Source organism: Pygocentrus nattereri, chromosome 30 (assembly GCF_015220715.1).
Source record: "Pygocentrus nattereri isolate fPygNat1 chromosome 30, fPygNat1.pri, whole genome shotgun sequence".
Taxonomy (NCBI): Eukaryota; Metazoa; Chordata; class Actinopteri; order Characiformes; family Serrasalmidae; genus Pygocentrus; species Pygocentrus nattereri.
In genome coordinates this window covers 1,589,160-1,612,331 of record NC_051240.1, presented here as the reverse complement: position 1 = coordinate 1,612,331, position 23,172 = coordinate 1,589,160, and the positions used below count along the sequence as shown (strand labels likewise).

The 23,172-nt window shown below is 40.6% G+C and overlaps 1 protein-coding gene across 1 annotated transcript; it reads left to right on the top strand.

Annotated features, from left to right (window-relative positions):
• Positions 1–7,901: 7,901 nt before the first annotated feature.
• On the top strand, positions 7,902–22,164 carry LOC108436452 (actin-related protein 2/3 complex subunit 2-A). Its single transcript, XM_017712959.1, has 10 exons — positions 7,902–8,113; positions 10,552–10,586; positions 11,245–11,357; positions 12,321–12,366; positions 12,743–12,929; positions 14,125–14,218; positions 15,735–15,861; positions 16,200–16,300; positions 17,310–17,410; positions 21,727–22,164. Exons 1-10 carry the CDS (start codon positions 8,040–8,042, stop codon positions 21,746–21,748), a joined length of 900 nt encoding a protein of 299 aa, XP_017568448.1. The 5' UTR covers positions 7,902–8,039; the 3' UTR covers positions 21,749–22,164.
• Positions 22,165–23,172: the final 1,008 nt, after the last annotated feature.

Below are 23,172 nucleotides of genomic sequence, written 5' to 3'. Positions count from 1 at the left end.
GGCTAATGTAGGTATTAATCAACACAGGAAGACTTTTTGCAATAAGGGAGTTAACAAACAAGTGAGCTCTTTAGAGATCTGTACTGAGATAAAAATGGTCCTCTACACACAGGCATGGTCCTCGGAATAGGATAGAAAAGTCAGATGAAGACCACAAAAGTGCCCGTTTCATGGGAAATGGATTGTGCCTCATTTTAGCGAATAAAAGAGTTTGAAGTAAACATTGTTAAAGCTTCAGAAAGTGCTGTTCGCTCCACAGCGTCAACATTATATATCACTGTTGTTGGAAGAAAACCTCGTATCTCCATTTTTGCTGTTTTTCAGGTTTGACATCATCTAAAAATGCCTGTTGTTTTTTTATTTCATGATGAATGGACTAAAAGAAACGACCCAAAATGACTTACATTAAAAGTATAGTATGTTTTTTCCTTCTTCTGTAAAGTTACTATTTTGGAGATACGAGGTTTTTCACCGACAACAGCGACATGTGGAAACTACATTGAGAAAACAGCCATTAAATATACTGTTTAAATATACTGTTTTTGTGATGTCATGAATGTCAGTGTATTTATGCTCGTATGCAAAAGTTTGGGTACTCCTTTGTCAAGTGACATGTTTCGTTGATTTTTAAGTGAAAATAAGTTCACACATCCTCTGCAGAGAACAACCTTGAAAATACATTTTTTCTACACATTTTACTGCACATTTCTATTTATTTGGTGAGTAAAAAACATAAAATGCATTCTAGATTTTGCACAAACCATGTTTTTTGTTACATTCAGCGAATAAACAACAATGACTTCAAAATAAAAAAGTAAATGATTGACAGGTTGGCAGGACTGTGAAAATGACAAACTAATCTGTCTGAATGCGTTTTCAAAGGCATTTTGACACAGAATGAGCGCAGTAGGTGAGAATATGTAATTGCAAGGAGGAGAGGCGCTGTTTCCTATTTACATTTGAATTTTGACATCTTTCTAGCTTGGGGTTTTCTTTAAGAAAGCAATGTGAAAGCACTATTTTGGCATAATTATTGCATAATCACATTAAGCGTAAGTATGCAGTTCTGGAAATATATTTGAATTTAAATGAAGCTACTCATAAAGCTTCTAAATCTTTGTGGAAAAGAAAGGCAGATACTATTATACCACATGGTAAATTAAAACCACAGTCCTGAATTTGAATTTTCATTTTAAGCTCAACATTGTGTATATGATTGGGACATAGTAATGCTAACATACAAATATATTACATTTTCATTGTCATTTTGATACTGATATGCTTCCATAGAAAAAAAACAGAAGTTTTAAGGAATGTGTCAGACTGTTTTCTGAATAAGGCACAGTACAGGACAGCCAATCACAACAAAGGTCATTAACAAGCTGTCACGATTGGCCCCTCCCAGTCCTGTCCATGTGTTCCTGTTGTGTTTTGGTTTAGCCTGCGTGTTCTTTGTTTTGTTTTTTTGTCCAGCCCCCTTGTTTCGGGACTCCACCCCTGATTGTTTCCACCCATGTTCCCGCCTGTTCCTCGTTTACCCTGTTATTATTTAAGCCCTGTGTTTGCCTCTAGTTGTCGCTGGTCTTGGTTGTTTGTTCTGCTTGTACTGTTGATGTTTGATCGTGTTGATTGTTTAATTCTGGTTTGTCTGTCATGTCTGCCCCCTGCCCCGTTCTATCCGTGTTGGTTCTGGACCGTTTAGACTATGACCCTGGATTTGCCCTTAATAAACGTCACTTATCTCCACATATGCGTCCGTCTCCTCGCTCCCCGGCATTACAAATACTTTATATCAGTCTTAAAGGCACATTCTCAGAGACAGAGGTTGGAAAATGGCTATGAAAAAAAATGATATCTGTCCACACAAATGTGACAAAAGGACCTCAGAGGAAAAATAAAGATACAAGAGAATGTACGATGTGGGTCTTTTGAGGCTTCTGTTTGGGAGATTTCAACTCAGATTTCAAAGATTTCAGTTTCTTCCTGCGTAGGCTCAGGACATTTGGCCTGCCTCCTCAGATCCTCACCAGCTTCTACGGATGCACCATAGAGAGCTTCCTCACAGGCTGCATCACTGTCTGGTACAACAGCTGTGCTGCCTGTGACCACAAGGGCCTTAAAGGAGTTGTGAGGATGGCAGAAGCCATCATAGGCAGCAAACTACCAGCCTTACAGGACGTCTACCAGTCCCGCTATCTCAGGAAAATCGAAAAGATCCAGTCAGACAGCGTCACCCAGCACTCTGCCTGTTCACCATCCTGCCATCAGGCAGGAGATTTCATAGCATACAGGCTACAACAACCTGGTTAATGAACAGTTTCTACCCACAGGCTGTCAGGCGTCTGAACAAGCTGTGAAGCTGTAGGTCCTTCCCCAACTACCATTTCACTCAGTCACTCTGTCTGCACTATTATATCATCTCTGCTGTGGACAATAACACCTTAACACTAAGTCACTTTAAAGAACAATAACACTGAGTCACGTCAGTCACTGTGAAATGTATACTGTCTCTATATTTTGTGTATGTTTAATATATTTCAATTAGATTTTTTATATTTTACTGTTACTTAGTTTCTTTTTCTTTAGACTTTAGACCTGAGCCTCACCACAAGCATTTCAATGCATAAATGTCCTGACATGTTGTGCAAATGACAAATAAACTTGAAAACTTGAACTTATTTTTGAAATTGTACAGTAGGGGGCAGTAGACAGCTGTGTTTGGCTCCCTTAAACCTTTGCAGGAAGATTTGTCCCCTTTGTGGTTGCTCTCTGTACTGCCCACTGCTGTTCATCCTGCCTCTCCACAAGCAGTCATTTAGCCTCCACCCACTGAGAATTCAAAGCCTTATAAATGGCTGTGCTATGTAGGTGAACAATTAGACTGTAGCCTATCTGTCACTGTCCACATTTGTCTGTCACCCTCTATATCCATCATGGATCAGTTTCTCACCGCAGGATTCCTGTTGAACATACGCTATTTGTATAGCAGACCATTCTCAACACAGCTATGACACTGACATGGTTCTGTGTGTGGTGCTGGAATGAGTGTATCAGGCACTGCTGGGTAAACAGAGGTCTATCCTGCTGCTGACCACTGGTAATGGGCTAGAGGGCTGATATATCCTCTACAGCAATATAGAAGGGCTACAGTCTCTAACTGTATATCAGCAACACTGAACCTGCAAGGCCGTTGTTTCTAATAAAGAGGCCGGTGAGCGAACTACACAGAATCTATTTGCCACTTGAAACTAAGCATCTAGTTTTAAAGTCTAACCTGACAGAGAAGGTAAACCTTACAGGAGACCTGGAGCAGCCTCAGGTTTAGTTTTCGCCTCACGGTCATGGATAGAAACTTGCTTACAATTAGCTACAAAGTATTTAAAGGGATTTTATTTCATATATTTTGCATAATTAAATCGCTCAGATGTAAACAAAGTCATTCAGAGAGGTTTGATATGAAATGTGTCTATATTTAGCTATATTTGTGTTGTAAACATTGCAACCCCTGGTTTCCATCACCACCACTGCAAATAAAAATCTGTGAAATTCCCCATTAAAGGGCGCCGATCAAGAAAAAAGTAACTTTCTGACTTTTAAAAGAAAAATGTTAAAAAATATTTGTGAAAAGATTGTAAAAGGATCAAAATGTACAATTCACAGTGCATATTAATCTAAACAGCACAAACAGACCGTTTTAAAATCCCTAATATGCAGATCTGTGAAATCCACTCAAGTGAGCTCTGCCTACTTCCAGCTCAGAAACAAAAACAGCCTGATTCATTCAAAAAGAAGTTAGAAATGGTCAAGCAAAAATACATTTTGATGATTTTTTATTATACAAACACACACAAGTGCCAGAAGTTCACCTCAGGCAAAAAGTAAATACAAAACAATTTGTTATTTGTCTATTAGATATCTGTATATGAATAAAGGTGGCCTAACCAATATTGCCTGATTTAGCAGCAAATTGTCAGTTTCTTAGGGTACAATAGAGATGAAGGGTACAATATTATGCAGTGCTGGATGTAACAATTACACAGTTCCATATAGTAAAAATTCTGGTGAATTAATACTTCACTTCTTGCTTTTTTCATTTCTAATCAGGTATATGGTTACTGACGGCTGAAGTTACAGTTTAGCCATTAGTAGCAGCTACTAATTCCCTTTTTGTGCTTACTTTCATGAATTATTCTTTTATTCACAATCATTTGTCACTGTGTTTTGCACACTGTGAAATTAGACCTCTGCATTTAACCCATCCATGCAGTGAAACACCCACATGCACACTAGGGGGCAGTGAGCACACTTGCCTGGAGCAGTGGGCAGCCCTATCCACAGCGCCCAGGGAGCAATTGGGGGTTAGGTACCTTGTCAGCCAAGGGGATCGAACCGGCAACGTTCCGGTCACAGGGCTGGTTCCCTAACCTCCAGCCCACGACTGCCACGTGTTGTTATATTATATTATATATTTAGTAAACTTCAGCTGATGAAATGCCTCTGCTGTTCTATGGAAAATTCACTACTTTATTATTACTTACTCATGTGGTGTTTTACTAGACAATTTTCACTTCTGTTGGTATCATTATCTCAGTACAACTCAGTACCTCTGCTCATGTTACAGCTGTGGTCATCATCTCAGTGCCTCCGTGGCTCATTTTCCTAAAGGGAACTCAAGTTCCTAGGAATGAAAGTTATATATGTTTGTCACACCATTCAATCCCCCCCTTGTGAAGCCTCAAAATTTGCAATGCACATTGCAGATCAGGGTTACATTGTTTACTACCTCCACTCATGTAAATCTCATTGTCCTTTGTTTTTTTTTTTCTTTTCACTTTTTCCTCAGCTTACAAAAAAAACAACAACAACAGAAGACATTCTGGCTCAGAATAGAACACCAGAACAGATAGAGCCTTATCAGGACAAATAATAAGAGAAATGAATCTGGCAAATGATGCCTGACCAGCCAGATGGCATTTTTGAACGTTACTAAGATTGTCAGTATGCCGTTGGAGTCTCCTGTAGAAATCTGGCCTGTGTTTTCTTTCATTATCTAGCTCAGGCCATCAGCTTGCTTTTCCAGCTTGCGTGCCGAGTAATCAGCGATAAAGGCACAAATCGATGAGAAGAGAGATGCTAAGAGTGGCATGAGGAAGTGAGTGCGTGTTTGAAGGAGCAAATCGGATCCAAACCACAAACCACAACGCTCACTCTGCCACCACAAGTTTGCACTGTTTTCATATGTTTAATACAGGTTTTTCCCTCGCAGTAAACATTCCATCTGTCCCCTTGTGAACCCGTCAGCTCTTAACAGCTTGTACATGCAAGTGAATATCAACGGACTCAAACCACACCTACACAATCACAGATACTGTTTATTCTGCCTCACAATACACTGAGTTCTTCACAGTTCCTCATACATTCATAGACATCATCAGGAGAGGTTTCTAACAGCAGTCACTGGTCTTCATGGATTTAACGCTCATTTCAGTTGTGATATGCTTCTAGCAGTAGTCCCTGTTTTTTATTGACCTAGTTCTCTGGCTATATTGATAAATAAGCAAACAAATTGCACTGTTATTTTTTTATTAATTGACTAATTTTCCTATGAGAGGACCCACACATTTCCTATGAAGCTCCCCACCCCACCACCCCTAACTGGGGCCGATAAGATCCTAGTTACACAACTCAGACAAAAATTATTACTTGAAAATACTCACAACGCATAAATGCACCAAATTTTTACTTTTAAACCTATTTACTACCCACCTCTACATCATATTTTAGTGTCATTGTTCTGCCCCAGGCAGTTGAATTAGATCCTCTTAACCAACACTTTAAAAGGATGATGCACAGTTTCAGAGTGTCACAGTCATCTACTGAGGTTTCAACATGTTTTCTCTCAAATTCTTTGCAAGTATCGCAGGATACATTCACAATAAGGCACAATAAGACATAACATGCCCTCTGATGTCTCTTTGATTTCTGCAAAGTCTGAATACAAGAACAAAAAGGGTGGAAGGAGTTTTGTGTAACTTCAGTTTGTGTTATCTCAGCTATTCAAACTGTCATGAGAATGTCACCCTGCCCCCACCTGTCCGTCGGTTTTACACTGCCTTTCTTGTTTGATCGTCCGAGCTAATGGATTCTCTGTGAATAGCAAACTATGCATGTTGGAGAGTAATGACAGGCAGCTCAGTACTAGTAGTCAAATATTGCTCAATTACCCAGACAGATAATTTCAAAAGTCCACGTGAAGAGCTGTAAGACAGAAACTAAAGTTCCAGAAACGCCTTTAAAAAACCAGTTTGGGAGTGAAGATGACACCAATAATTACTCGTTTCTTTTTCATTCATTCTATCTTTCTCTCTGTCTCTCTCTCTCTCTCCTCCAATGCATTATGTTACAAGATACAGTACGATACAGTCGCATCAAAGTCAAGTCAAAGTTTATTTATAACTTTACAACAGGTTTTGTCACAAAGAAGCTTTGCAGAAAAATCCAGGTCCGAGCCCCCATGAGCATCACCTAATGAGGCAGTGGCAAGGAAAAACTTCCTAAGAGCAAGAGGAAGAACCCTTGAGAGGAACCAAGACTCAAAAGAACCCGTCCTTTGAGGTGACAGTGAGCAGCCCAATCCACAGCACCCGGGGAGCAGTCAGGGGTTAGGTGTCTTGCTCAAAGACACTTCAGTCACATGCTGTCGGTGTTCGAACCGGCCTTCCGGTTACGAGGCTGGTTCCCTAACCTCCAGCCCACGACTGCCCTTCGTATGCACATTGGCCCCAATAAGCAGGCATAGAGCTGAGTCAAAGTTAAGACTTTCTGTTGACTGCTACCTTTAATTGAAGCACTTCATCTACGGGGAATCCTGACTGTTAAGACATAAGCCTCAATATAGTGTTCATGTCCAATACTATTAAAATATTTTGTATAAATGTTATTAATATTTACCTCAATTACAAAAAAAAGCCTTCCATTTTTGTTGCGGCTTCAGATTGTTCTCTCTCTCTCTCTCTCTCTTGTCCAGCGAGGAATGGTGAACTAGATATCTAATTTGACTCAAATGTATAATTCAGCCTTTCCAACTTTAGCTAGCTAGAGTGTGACATTACCAAAGAGTTGATTGTCTTATTTCCCACAGGACTAATCTCAGTGTGCCAAAGCCATCTTCCTACTCGGATAAAGATTTCACCCATTGGATCAGTGCCATCTCGAACCGTAATACTGTGTTTAAGAGTTTAGTACATGGAGGCCTACCCTGCTGAAAATCAACATTACAACCACTAGGATCTAAACCTGCTGCTTTTGCTTCCTAATGGGAACTGGTTACCATTAGAGACCACCCGTTTTCATTTACGGCACTTGGCTGGCGCTCTTATCCAGAGCAACTTACAATTTGATCATTTTTTACACAGGTAGGCCACGGTGGTGTTAGGTGTCTTGCCCAAGGACTCTTATTGGTGTAGTGTAGGGCGCTGGAACCCTAGTCAAGGGGCAGAGGTGTTACCCACTACACTATCCAACCACCCACAAGTTCCCATAGGACACCTATAGATCCCGTTAGGAAACCATCAATGCGTCTGTAATGAGTCCCATTTTACATTTAATCATCGTAAAAACTCCACACATTACAAATCTACTACAGACGGCTTTAAGAGTTTGTGTTTTTATTAGCACTCGTCTTCCTAGCGCTGCTTCGCGCTCCAAACAACGGACCTTTTTAAGCATTTGTAAATAAATAAATAAATAAATAAATAAAAGCTAATCAGAGCTCTTCAGAAAATCACTCACATCGATTCAACCGGGAAAATACACAACCCGGCAAATTAAGACACTTTTAATGACGTTAGCGATCTTACACAGGGAAATGCCCGAGCCACCTATGCCGGGTCCTTCGGAGAAGGGGAGCGGAAGCGATGCGGGCGGAAGAGGCCTGCAGCCAGTGGGTGTCGCGGTGCCGGGATTAGAGGATTTGGACTGAAACTGAGGTTATTCGCGTTTATCACGCCCAGCCTTCCACGGCCTTCCAGCCCGGCGACATGATTCTTCTGGAAATTAACAACCGGATCATCGAGGAGACGCTGAGTCTGAAATTTGAAAGCGCGTCGAGCGGGTGAGAAACAACGCCGGCGGCGCTGGAGCTGCAGCCGCTCGGCTCGGCTCGGCTCGGCTCGGCTCGGCTCCGCTCGGCTCGGTCCGGCTTACTGCCCTGTTTTACCTGCGCTCCCACTGCTCCCAGCGTTCCCACCGCTCCCAGCGTTCCCACCGCTCCCACTGCTCCCAGCGTTCCCAGCGCTCCCAGCGCTCCCACTTCTCCCACCGCTCCCAGCGCTCCTCGGCTGGTTATCTGTCGCTACGTGTCCCCTCGCCCGGCTAGCGCGGGTGTGTCCCCGCGGCTGCAGCGTCCTGAATACAGCCCTTTATAACCGCCTTATTATAGCCCATACTGCCTTATTAAGCTTTATTTATCCATACCCTGGGTTATAACGCCTTATTACCTTTCACCGATTCACACAGCTTCATGTTACTTTAATACTACTGCATTATTAAGCCTTATTCTGCTACAGACCGCGTTATTAAGCTTCATTCTGCGTTAAACAGCGTTATACAGCTTTATTCTTCCTTATGTTGTGCTATAAAGCTCTATTCTGCCTTATTGTTTAGCTTTATTACTGCATCATTAAGCCTTATTCTGCTTCAGACCGCGTTATTAAGCTTCATTCTGCGTTAAACAGCGTTATACAGCTTTATTCTTCCTTATGTTGTGCTATAAAGCTCTATTCTGCCTTATTGTTTAGCTTTATTACTGCATTATTAAGCCTTATTCTGCTTCAGACCGCGTTATTAAGCTTCATTCTGCGTTAAACAGCGTTATACAGCTTTATTCTTCCTTATGTTGTGCTATAAAGCTCTATTCTGCCTTATTGTTTAGCTTTATTACTGCATCATTAAGCCTTATTCTGCTTCAGACCGCGTTATTAAGCTTCATTCTGCGTTAAACAGCGTTATACAGCTTTATTCTTCCTTATGTTGTGCTATAAAGCTCTATTCTGCCTTATTGTTTAGCTTTATTACTGCATTATTAAGCCTTATTCTGCTTCAGACCGCGTTATTAAGCTTCATTCTGTGTTAAACAGCGTTATACAGCTTTATTCTTCCTTATATTGTGCTATAAAGCTCTATTCTGCCTTATTGTTTAGCTTTATTACTGCATTATTAAGCCTTATTCTGCTTCAGACCGCGTTATTAAGCTTCATTCTGCGTTAAACAGCGTTATACAGCTTTATTCTTCCTTATGTTGTGCTATAAAGCTCTATTCTGCCTTATTCTTTAGCTTTATTACTGCATTATTAAGCCTTATTCTGCTTCAGACCGCGTTATTAAGCTTCATTCTGCGTTAAACAGCGTTATACAGCTTTATTCTTCCTTATGTTGTGCTATAAAGCTCTATTCTGCCTTATTCTTTAGCTTTATTCTGCCTCCAGCTTATTCTTCCTCATACTGCTGCATATTTGCCTTATTTGGCTGTAACGTTATTCTGCGTTGTCCAGTTTCATGTTGCGTATTCTGCTTTATTCTTCCTCATATTGCCTTTATACAGACTTCTTCAGCCTTCCACTCGTATTCCTCCTTGCACTGCTTTATTCTTCTGTATACATTCTTGTGTTTATGTCTACTGCCTTACTTCTCCTCACATCGCCCTTATACAGGCTTATTCAGTTAGCACTGCCTTGTTCTTCTTTAAGCCGTTTTGTTCTTACGCTGCCTTAGTCCTTCTTATCTAGTCTTAATCTTTCTTATTCCTCTTCCTATCGCCTCACACTGTCTTGTTCAGCTGGAGGTGATTTTAATTATAATCTTGCAGACTGTCCTGGTGAAAACAGCTGTAAGCTGAGGGCCACTTCTGCCTGTGATAATGAGCCCCTGAATAACAGCGTGAATAAATGAGCAGTGTGTAAACTGGGCGTGAGGGTGGGAAGTTGTTACAGTACAGAGTAAAGAACCATTTTCAGACCCTCTCTAGCATAGGCTCCTGCGTTTTTAGAGGAATAGAATGTGCCGAGTTCAAAGTGAATACCAAGCCCTGTTCTGTCATGTTCTGAGGAAGAGGTAGTCGTTGCTTTGCATCAGCTTGTCTTGTAGCGTAGCTGAAGCTGTAATAACTCAGGGGCAGTCGTGGGCTGGAGGTTAGGGATCCAGCCTCGTGAGCAGAAGGTCGCCGGTTTGATCCCCAGAGCCGACAGCACGTGACTGAGGTGTCCTTGAGCAAGACGCCTAACCCCCAACTGCTCCCCGGGCGCTGCGGATCGGGCTGCCCACCGCTCCGGGCAAGTGTGCTCACTGCCCCCTAGTGTGTATGTGGTGTTGCGGAGGTGAAATTTCCCCCTTGTGGGACTAATATGGGTCACTTAGTCTTAATCTTAATAAGCACATTATTTTTGCTTGCTTGGAAGGACATCCAATAGTACTGAATATCTGTTGACTCCTCTTGTCAGTGTTTTACTGCATGGTTTCACGATTCATGACTGGTCATCTTTCCTGTCTCTGTAGGAATAAACCGGAGGCAGTAGAAGTTACTTTTGCTGGTAAGTTTATCTAAGGCCCTCAAATCTTGGTCACTGCTCTTGTTTGGTTTACAGTGCACATTGTTTTGGCCTAATGCGATTAGTTTGCCAGATTTCTTTTTTGTTTCATTTTGTTGTGGTTTGTGTTTGTGGCTTACTGAATTAATACTATTGCTGCCAGTGGAATGACCAGGTCTGATCTATTGCTGGTATGAGAAGACCTGGCCTAGTCCAGTTCTAGTGGTGATAAGTGGCACATTAGTTTGTATTTTTAATGCTGCAATAAGGGAATTATGGATCAATACCGATACATAAATATAAAATGCTAGAAATTAGAACTGCACCTACTTTGGTTGGCATTATAGAGAAATGTAATGCTTGCTTCTGAAGGGATGCAATTAAATGAATAAAACACAGGTATTTATCTAGGTAGTAGCCTAGTGCGGTGCAAGCGTTCTGCTCTTCTGGACAACAATAAGTACATCATCAAATATCAGTTTGAAAGATCAATCAAATCCAAAAATCCGTCCAGCGCTGCAGTTTTTTTATGATTCCGTATGATCCCGGTATTATTGTGCATTCCTGATTTTTTTCCCTTTTCGTTTATAACGTCATTCTACAGTCTTTCTTATTTAGTTCCATTGTTCTTTGTGTGTAACTGCTGTATTTGACATTCCAGACTTTGATGGCGTCCTCTATCACATCTCGAACCCTAATGGAGATAAGACCAAAGTGATGATCAGCATCTCGCTTAAATTCTACAAGGAGCTGCAGGAACACGGAACTGATGAGGTACTCACCTCTGCAACCTATTACAAGTAGGGCACAACAGTGCTAACGTAGGGAAGGCTCGTGTTTGCACATGTGATATCCCATGATTCCACCTAAGGGTTTTCTGTTTGGTTAGTTTGTCCCGTGGTATGTGATGATGGCTAGGTGACGTCTCGGGATATCATTAGCATCTGCCCTGTGGAAGCTGTTTGTGTTGGACGGAAGCAAAGAAGTGCTGATCTCTCAGCTTGGAAGACCTCAGGATATAGAGCCCTTCTAAGATCTAATCATCACCATTTAAGGAAGAGAGAGGCTGCTGTGGTCTCTGCCTGAGAACAGGAAGTGCTATATAAGTTGCTCTGATGACCCCTAGTGACAGACGTGGCTATTGGCTGGGTCTTTGATCAAAAAAGAGGACGTATGCTATAAAAAGATTTCGCTGGTTGTGAGTTCTGTATATACAGTTCTGTGCAAGAGTCTTGGGCATCTAAGCGCATCATTAAAAGCCGTTTATCTTGGCGAGAAGTCTGTTTTTGCTTGTAAGTGATGTCACTACTTACTGTATTCATGTTCTTTGTGTTTTTTCCAGTCTTTCCAGGCAAATAAGACACTTATTGACCACAGCAAAGCTTTTTAAATCTAATTTTCTGAGACTGTAAATCAGCACTTCTTTTATAAGAGTGATGAAGCAACCGTGGATCACACAGAGTAGAAAACGGTTTACCTCCGTATTAGATATCAAAACAGTGTGAGGTATTTGAGGACTGAGTAAAATGTCTCGGGGGCGTGTCGAAACTATTACGGTTAAGACGGCATTACAGTAATCATTGGTGCTTGTGTTCTTCCTTTGCCTTCCTCTGTAAATTCCACAAAATTAAAGACTGTTATCTACACAGTTGAATGCTTGTCAGCGTAACAAAACAATACCTGTTTGCATCGCCTTGTAATTCCGAACTGCCACTAATAGCAAAATTCCATTTTCAGCTCTTGAAGAGGGTGTATGGAAATTTCCTTGTGGCACCTGAGTCAGGTATGTCAGCTTTGCTTTGTTTACACTGGAGGATACAGGATGTTCAGAATGCAACAGAAACACTGCACGCAACGTTTGGATAAAATAATATTAGTCTAAATAAAATGAGTCGAAGTTACTGTATCGTCTCTGTCCCCCAAAAAATGTTTTTCATTTCACTTTATATTTCATGGTGAAGGGACCCACAGAAATGCTCCAGTTTTTAAAAGAACTATAATATAGTTATAAGACCTTCTCTATATGTTAACTCCTAATAAAAGTAGGGCACGTTTTTGCCGCTTCCACTCAAATTTCCGTTTCAGAGAGACTTACTAACATCTCTCAGGGTTGTTTCATCATCACTCTCTTGTTGTTTGTGTCATTACTTCTATTCAAGGCTACAATGTGTCCTTACTGTATGATCTGGAAACGCTTCCGCCGAACAAGGAAGAAGCTGTTCATCAGGCGGGCATGCTGAAGAGGAACTGCTTTGCATCTGTCTTTGAGAAGTACTTCAAGTTCCAGGAGGAGGGCAAAGAGGGGGAGAAGAGGGCTGTGGTCCACTACCGCGATGATGAGTCCATGTAGGCCTTGTTGGATTTTCTAAGCAAAGCACTGTCACAGTTATAGTTGTCATTATGAAAACTCTTTTCATGCATTACATCACCTGAAACAATTTAATGGTAAAGTAAACCAGGAAAGTGTTTAGGACTCAGCTGGGAGCAGGTTTTCTAACGCTTTGGGCCAACGCAAACTCCATTTCGGCATTAAAAAGTGGCTGTCATGATTTAGAATAGGTGCTGTGATGCTTCAGACCCTGTTAGGACATGAATGGGATGGAGCTGCTCGTTTGACTTTTATCCGAGTCGATACGCAGAAAAATCCCTGGAGGAGATTATTATAATTATTGATATTTAATGAAGCGCTTATTCTGATTCACCTAGACTGATAATACTGACTGTGCATCGTTCAACTTTTAAGAAAAGCTTGTGCTTTTTTGGCACTAATGTGTTTGCCATTGTGTTCAGGAAGAAAAGAGACAGATTATCACACACATTTATTCATTTTTGATGGACATAATGAAAAGAATGAAGCTATGCATGTTATTCTGAATTTGATAAACGAAATAGAACTCAAACCGAATAGTTTTTGATGTTTTAAAACGGTTTTAAACTGATATTCCTGATATTTTAGACCGTTTCTAAATGCTCTTGGCACAGAACTCACCAGCAAAAGACGAACATTTCAAAACAGAAAGTAAATATTTTATTTCTTCAGATGTTTGACAAATTAACGTCTTATTTTCTCAGATTGAAGGAAAGAAGTCATTATTTCAACCTAAAAGTTTAAACTTAAAATGAAGAAGGATTGCAAAGCTTTTTTTTCAGGTGGAAACATCCTTCCATACAAAAAGCACGTGAGCCAAGCACATGGTTTGTGCTACTTTATATATTAATTATGAAGCTGCTCCACTTTTCATTTGCATGGGAGATTTTAGTAGATGACCCCTAAAACTGGCTGCCCTCTCTGGTGCAGTGTCAGTAAGCACTCTTGGTCCTGGAGACCTGGTGAGTGACAGCACTGCAAACTTTAGTGTGTGCCCTGCTCCATCACACCCGGTTGAACTTATTAAAGGTGTTGGTTAGCTGCTGAGCGATTTAGCACTGAAATGTAACACCTGACTGTGCTAACCCTGCTTTATGGTCCTTTATACCACCTTATATGATCAGTAATGGCAGCAGTGTGAAGGGCTAAAGTGGAAATGTTTTCGTTTCTCAGGTACGTGGAGGCGAAGAAAGACAGAGTCACAGTGGTTTTCAGCACCGTCTTCAAAGACGACGATGATGTCATCATCGGGAAAGTGTTCATGCAGGTCAGATTAATTTCTTTGATTTTATCTAGTCAAGCAGTGTTCCAGCTTTAGGCACAACATTGGTGTACATTTGTGTATGTATGTTAAGAATAATTTATATCACCTCTGAAGGGCCCGTATCATTTTTGTTGTAGTATATAAACTCTTCTAAAATGCACTGACGGATATATCCACATATTCAGCCTACAGCAAATTAGTCTGGCTGAGGTTATAAGGGATATAAGGGAAGCCCAGACTGTTTTTTGAATAAGGCACGATACAGGGCAGCCAAAATCAGTCTGTTTAACTTGTACATTACAAATAAATTGTGATTGGACATGTAAACTCACACAAAGTGGACCTCAAACATCATAAGTGGACATCAATAAAGAATGGGGTGAAAGCCAGTTACTGAACAGCTGCGAAGTCAGCGTTTAAACTCTGGGTACACTGAGGGTAACCCTCATTTTCTACGGGTGTATGCAGGGATGGTTGAGCAAACATTTCTAGGCCCAATTTTACATTTTTCTTGTATTTTAATTTTTCCCCCCAAAGGTTCACTTATGACAGTCATAAGACATTTTCACATGACCTTTTTCCAACATTTCTTTATTCCTTACAATTAAACAGACTGTTTTTAGGGGCAGTCGTGGGCTGGAGGTTAGGGATCCAGCCTTGTGACCGGAAGGTCGCCGGTTCGATCCCCAGAGCCGACGGCACATGACTGAGGTGTCCTTGAGCAAGACACCTCACCCCTAACAGCTCCCTGGGCACTGCAGATTGAGCTGCCCACCGTTCCGGGCAAGTGTGCTCACTGCCCCCTAGTGTGTGTGTGTGCTCACTAGTGTGTATGTGGCGTTTCACTTCACGGATGGGTTAAATGCGGAGGTGAAATTTCCCCGTTGTGGGACTAATAAGGGTCACTTAATCTTAATCTTTGTTACTTTTCCTTTAAGAAGGATATATGTTAATGAGCTGTCCTTTGATTGTGCATCATTCAAAAAGCAGTGTGGGCTAAAATACTTTTTATAGTTTCAGTGTGAATGGGTGGGGTAGGATAGGTGGATATTTAGGTGGTCAATGTTGCTTTTGTTATAATCCAGTGTTATTAAAAATGTATTATGGTATGGGCCCATGAGTGGAGTCAAATAAAATGTATGGTTGGAGTAGATCCCATCACTTCTATAGAGAGTGGACATTTGTTTGCCCTCCTTAAGCTCGGCAGGTGGGTCTTTTGTAGGTTTCAGCCAGACCTACATATGTGTCTGTATGAATTCACACACACACACACACACACACACACACACACATATATATATATATATATATATATATATATATATATATATGTGTGTGTGTGTGTGTGTGTGTGTGTGTGTGTGTGTGTGTGAATATATATATATATATATATATATATATATATATATATATATATATATAAATTATTTATATATATATATAAATTGTGTGTGAATTCATATAGTTATTATTTTTCTCTCTCAATGTCTTTTTCTCTCTCTCTCTTTTTATGTCTCAGGAGTTTAAGGAGGGTCGGCGAGCGAGTCACACAGCTCCACAGGTGCTGTTCAGTCACAGAGAGCCCCCTCTGGAACTGAAGGACACAGATGCTGCTGTGGGTGACAACATTGGCTACATCACATTCGGTATGTACACAATGTATATCCTTCAGTCTTCAGCATTTATTTTGCTGCCCTGCTGATGCTTAACAGCCTGAGCTTTGAAAATAAGTTGAAAGTCATGCATTTGTAAAAACTGCATGCTAATTAAAAAGCAGTTTTTGACAGCAGGCTCCCCCCAACACTTGGTCATGACCTATTAGCCATGTCTAACCTGAAATGTAATAAATCCTTCACTTTTATCTACATTGGCGAAGCTTTTGCACTGAATTTAGTTCAATTCATATTGGTTGGCTGTAGTACTTTGATGCAAGTCTCTAATTTTGATTGACTCATTATTAATAGCTCTTGTCCCTCTTTTGCAGTCCTCTTTCCCCGACACACCAACACAAATGCCAGAGACAACACCATCAATCTCATCCACACCTTCAGGGACTACCTGCACTACCACATCAAGTGCTCCAAGGTAAAAGATCATTTCATAAAGAAACAATCAAGACTGAGCAACAAGTTTTTCAAAAGTATGTTAGTAAATGAGCATGTTTTCTTTGTTAATTTGCAATAACTTAACATTAAAAAGAAAGTGGTTTAGATCTCTCCATCTTCTTGGGAAGAACTGCAGAAACACAGGAATAATGGCTTCAATTAAGGATTCATGGCATATCCCACACATTCTATCCCGTTGTTGTTATGGCAACACTCATCAGCACTCAAATCCTTTACCTGTAAAAAAACAAAAGGGCAAAAGGTAAAATATGCTTTTAACCATGGTTTGGAAAGAAAACTGTCTTTCGATCTTTAGGGCTGTTTGAATTCTGAAGTTGTCTGTGATTCATTTTTTACCAGTTGGTATTTTGCTTTTTAAAATTGAAATAAAGTGTTTAAGCACTGCCGACGTTTAGTTGTAAGCCGTTTTATTGTTGTTACAAATTTTACTTTACTTGTTTTGTGCTTCGTCCGCAGTGAAATACGTGCGTTCTTCAGACAAGCTGTCTAGAAAACAATCTGTGTGCATGCAGACACTGGCAAACTTTGTCCAGAGCTTTCTCTCAATACCCACATTAGAGTCTAGAGTAGGATAATTGACTCTTTTTGAGATCGGGTCTCAGTCCTGTCAAGTATTCAATAAAAACATACCAAGCAAGACACTTTGACGAGCGTGCAGTGTTATTTCAAAGCTTTTTCCTATTTAATTCAATAGCAGCAATGAAAAGCAAACAAAATTTCAAGAGAAGGCCATGTGTCCTGAGTTTTGATGGGCAAAGATGAGTGCATGTTTTATTTATATTTCCATTTATCAGTAGTTTGTTGGTGTAACTGTATCTGTGAATTTACTGGCATTCGTGTGTTTGTGCCTTGTTTCTTTATAAAGATAAGACTGCAATGAATTGTAACTCTGGTTCTTTACTGTCGATCAGTTTTCTGAGAAGTTCTACTCCACTCAACTTCTCTTTTCTCACAACATCTATTTTCAGGCTTACATTCATACACGCATGAGGGCCAAGACCTCGGATTTCCTGAAGGTGCTGAACAGAGCAAGACCTGACGCTGAGAAAAAGGAGATGAAGACCATCTCGTGAGTTCCATCACCCACATTTCTCCTGAAAGATCAAGCTTTCTTTTCATGTTGTAAACCAGTCGCCCTGCATAAACCCTTGGGTGCCGATACAAATGAACCATAGTCCATTTACAGCGTGTTATTTTAGATGAATCTTTTTATAACTGCTCTGAGTAAAATTTCTGCATATAGATTGCTCATTAAAATATGAACTCGGATTGTGATGGATCACAGTGAAATTAATTTAGCAGTTTAGAGATCGTTTCCCAAAAGATTTCGGAAGAAATTTATCAGTTGATAAATTAAGATTGCCCCTCCTGGGTTGTGCGCATACGGGGTTACAGCAGATTTGGTCTCACCTAAAAGTCACTTTCTGTTTACTTTCTGTGTCGTGTGCAATGCGTTGTACAACAGTCGATTGCATGGACAGACTTGGCAGACGTTCATATTATTCAATTCAAAATATCTGAAACAAAAGCTTCTAGATTGCTGTCATCTGACAGCTCAGCCTGTTTTTATTCTGACTTGGCCCCACACACTGAGCCACATACAATGTTGATTAAGGCCTGTGTTTGCCTGCAGTACCTCTTCCCTGAATATAGTGCTGCTGTCCTTCATTTTAAACTCAGCAAGTGCTTCTTAGTTAGCTATTGGGTGGGAACAGTAAAAACATTAAGACGTTCAGTGCAGAGGTACTCCAGAACTGGCAAACATTGTATTAGCCTAATAAAACATTAACGTTTTCATTAAAGGAGCTCTGAGAAACGTAATTACTCTTCCCCCTGTGACTCAGTATGATGCCTTATAATGACATGACTACTAGATTTAGTGTAATAGACAGATCTGTTTTCCTGCTTAAAGGTAGCCCCTGTCATATGTCCAGCAAATGCCTTCAAGCTCTATGAGTACATTCATACAGCCAAAAAAAAAAAAAAAAACCAGCTCACAAGTGCAGTCGAGTTCAATGATGTCGTCGTCACATGAGTAGTTTTCCTCTTTGTGGTAGTTTTTCATAGGCTAAAAACATTTGTGCGATAAGATCACACGTCCGTTCAACCATCTACAGTTATAACCACTGAAGATGACATTAGAGAAAGCGCAGACGGTATCCGATAAGAATTTGACTTCTGCCTCGGATTCAATCTGTTATGCAGCCAAAAAAGTAGCAGTTTATAGTTCGGGATTAAAGTTACATGCAAAAGTCAAAATATTTGTTACTGTCACCACCACTGGGAAAAAAAACCCATTCGGCAAGTGAGTCATTTCACATCAAACCACTATGAACTTTGTTTACATCTTGATGATTGAATTATCCAAACTTTTCTCTTAAAATCTAAAATGTGCCACTTTTGCACAGGCCAGATTTTGTGTTTTCCCCCAATATCTTAAAAGTTTGTCCAATGTATCAATTGTAACTGTAATATTAACATTGTTGATTTTAATATTAACTTGTTAATTAACTATTTGGCCTCACACTCATCACACATGTTCTACAAGTCTGTATTTGAACTAGAGCAACATTTCAACAAAGTGCCTTACCATGTTTCAACTTAATAGCAAGGACTTGCTTCTTCAATGACAAGGCCACATTGTTTGATTACAGACTTATAATTACAAGTTAAGCATGCAGTGTTTTACCTGAGACTGTGAGAACCTGCGACTCAGCATTTCCACAGAACCACAGAAATATGAGCACCTACAGTGTCCAAGTGCCTGTGTTAAAGAGTGCATATCTCACATTCATGTTCCTAATCCAGTAATCATTTCATCTTATCTGATTCTTTGGAAGTCTTTCTAATTAACATATCTTTCTTGATCCATAAGCATGCCAACAATGTGCTGGGACCTTTTTGATCTTATCGGTTGTGGAAGTTTTATTTGAAATCTGTCAGTTGTACCTTTCAGAAGACAATTGCTAACATAGCAAGAAGACAGCTGTGTTTTTTTTCTATATCATTTTCTCTCTGTCAAAAACAAAACAGTACAGATCCAGTATTGTAAAGCATGGTGTGACACTGTACATCAGTGTGGGTGCGTTGCTTAGACTTTGCACTGGTGTCTCCTTGATCTGTTGTTATGATCGCGGTGCTTCTGTGTTGAAAAGATGGCCAGCAATAAGCATTCGGGGATATCAGTAACTATAGCACCCACCCTAGCATCCTTAACGTGAAGCCATTTTATGCTCTTTATCGATTTATCTATATTTCGATATTATCTATCTATTGTCTGCATTTATTACTTATTTCGTTATTTGTGTTTTTGCATCTTTGTAGTAAAACAGTTATAAGGTATACAGCTAACGATAAAAAATGGAGGTATTTCAAAATGATGTGTGAAATTTCTTTTCTACATCTGAACAGCCAAATAAGCACATTTTACCCAGGGGCTCACTGAGGGCTGGAGTGGGAGATCATAGGTGAAGCTCATAGAAAGCTCATTGAAAAATCAGAGCCAGGAAGAACCTCGAAAAACTCAAGTATGATAGCAGCACAGCAATGGCTAAGAGCTACACACACCACAGAGCTCAGCTTTTATTTAACACCAGTCACTCGACTTTGCCCATTCAGATATCCTGTAGACGGATGTCATTTTAGCATCAGTTAGCTGGAACCAAGTCTGTGCTGCTGCGTTTGGCCTGCTAACTTAGCTCTCGTTAGCTGAGGCACAACCCTAACGCTCCAGCCCCGAACACCACAGAGCAGGTTTTGAGGTTGTTACTCCAGCGTTGGTCGCTCGACTTTTAAGTTAAGTGATACTTTTTTAATCCCACAAACGGGAAATTCCACCTCCACATTTAACCCATCCGTGAAGTGAAACACCACATACACACTTGTGAACACACAGACTAGGGGGCAGTGAGCACACTTGCCCGGAGCGGTGGGCAGGCCTATCCACGGCGCCCGGGGAGCAGTTGGGGGTTAGGTGTCTTGCTCACGGACACCTCAGTCATGGACTGTCAGCACTGGGGATCAAACCGGCGACCTTCCGGTCACAGGGCCGGTTCCCTAACCTCCAGCCCACGCCTGCCCCCCTTTTAATCTCTCAGATATTTGTTTACCCGTTACAGCAGAGCTTCATCAAAATCAGGCCGATACTGTGCCCTGTGGCACTGTTTGGGTCTGTAGCCTGATCCAGACGACACAAAACAGGTTTAATTTTGCTTTTCTGTCTTCACCTTTTGACTTCACTCCTTCAGATTTCAATCATTATCGTCTAAACCTGTGCCGGTGCTTTAGTTAGCTGGAATCAACCATGTCCTGTTGTGAACTGAGCTGTTATCATGCTAGCTAAGCTAATGCTAACCAGCTCGCCTCTCCTTAGCAGAGATAGGAGCTGGTTTAGCAGTCCCTGAATAGGTGGTCTGACGTTTATCGAATGACAGCTTGAAAATCATGAACTGCGTTCACTAATGCGGTGACCCCGTCAACAAACTACCCATTTCTCTTTTGAAATGCTGCAGAGCGAGAGAGCAAAAACATCATTCTGCGTCACTTACAACACTTTCATGTGTAATATCCTATACCCTGTTAATATTTGGGTCAGCTGAAAGGCATGAATTGAGAGGATTCTGCCCAACCCTAATGTCTGACCTGTCCATACACGCTCACATCTCTGAAGACACATAGTGCTACTTTAGGTTCACTGTGATGTAGACGCCTTTGATGTTGACAGGGTGCTCCGGTGGCGTCCCTGAGTGCTTTTCACTTCTAATCAAGCGAGCATTTCCTTTTATAAACAGCATGTTTTTATATCTCATTTTCCTCTTCTAACAAATTCCACTGTTCAACCAAGCATTATGTTGAGTTCCTCTCATGTTTCTTGTGCTACATTTCATGCAATTGAAATGCTTGGGAGTTGAGTGTCCACAAAGGTGTGCTTTGTCTGTCTACACCTCCCACGCAAACCTGCCTTTGAGTGCTTTTGTAGTTTTGTTGCACAGGACTGTGACACTGATAACTGGTGCTTTGGTCTGCCTCACTCGTCTTGCTGATTCTTTGCTGTGGACAAAATAAAAAGCAAATGGGTCATGGATGTCTTCAACTGGAAAACTTCATGTCCTGGTCGTTCCACCTGCATGAAAAGTACACCGGCCACCTACACCTGCCTTAGTATTTTGAGCTGTTGGAGCAGGACCTCTGTTTTTTTTTTTTTTTCTAAAACAGGGTTGGTTGGGCTTTCATTTGATGTTTATGCAGGTCTCTACTGTGTATTTTTGTCCATTTGTTTCTAGGTCTGTGGGAATTTGTGTTAATTCCATAATTTTGCTGAACCATTCCTTGATCTCACACCTAATGACATGCTAACTGACACTGACCATGTGGTTTGGTTTTTAGGGGCAAGACCTTCTCTCGCTGAAGAACATCTCACTCCAAACCCAGCATACTCAGACGAAGCCTCTACCCCATCTACTTGTTGGACAGGCGAGAAGGTCTTGTCTGTCATCGTCTCATCCTCTTTTGTTGCTTTTCTTTTTTTAAGAAATAGAATGTGTATGCTTTGTAAAGACAATGTCCGACATTTTAAAAATGGCCTTTCTTTCTTGGAGCATATCAAAATATATATTAAAGTCATAAATATATAGATATATCTGTATAAAATGAACGTTTTGATACAAAGTCTTTTACTCTGGATACTTGTTACTGTCTTGCTTGCATTTGTTCAGTAGCCTGTTGCATCCATCTATCTCAGCACCCTTGCCTTTCATGTCCGTCATAATTGACCGCTGTCAGTGGATGGTACAACATAACGAATAAATCATCTTGTTTAGGAAATATGCCATGTGTCGTTTTTCCAGAGAAGCGCAAACATGCTCTGTTCTTGCGTGCCAAGAAGTGAGCATGACTGCAGGTGTTGCTGTGTGCCATGTAATTAGTCATGCACCTGAACATGAGATGGATCATAACTGCCATGTGTCACACTGTCTCTTATATTTGAGTTCCGAGGAAAATATCTGTTTGCTTACACTTTGTTTGTTGTGTTGGGGTTTTTTTTTCCACCAGCCGCTTATTTAAACCTGTGTCACCTGCTTTCTGCCGTTCTGAAATCACTACAGTGGAATTTCATGTCAACCCCTAGAAAAAGCTCACGTTTACATGGTTTAGACCTTTTCATCTTTGCATATCAGCATGACTTTCATCTAATCCTGCATTTTTGTCCTCTTAATATGATTTCTGTTTAATAGTGAAGAGAAATGTGGTCAAGCACTTAGAGCAGGGCCTGGACTGGTTCACATACAGTACATCGCAAAAGCTAGACACCACCTTTTATTTAATTCCCAGTCAAAACGTTCATTAAGCACAAGTTATTCATTTCTAAGGATGTATTTCTGTGGATTAAATTAAAAAATAGTCCACTTGCAAAAGGAAGAGTGACGTCATACTAAAAAAAATTCAAAAAATGATTAAAAGATACAGAGAAAATGAGACAGTAGTGACACCACAGCTGTCAGATAGTTAAACCTGTCCGATAAGTACTTTCATCTTTGAGAGGAGAAAATCAAGCTTAACTCTTACTTTAAATCTAAAAAAAAAAAAAAACCAGCCACAGGGATTTCTGTCAGTTCTTCCACCGTGAAAAGACAACGCTGTGAATCTGGAGCTGTCTTTACTGAGAAAAGGAGATGAAATAGAAAAGTGGAAGGTCGTCCATACAGATTTTTTTAAAACTGAAAGCAAGTCTCCAGTAAAGGATGGAGGTTGTAATAAAGGCAAAAGGTGGATACACAGGTTGAGGCTGCTGGTTTAAAGCATTAAGAACGAGTGAAAATAATCCAGAGATCA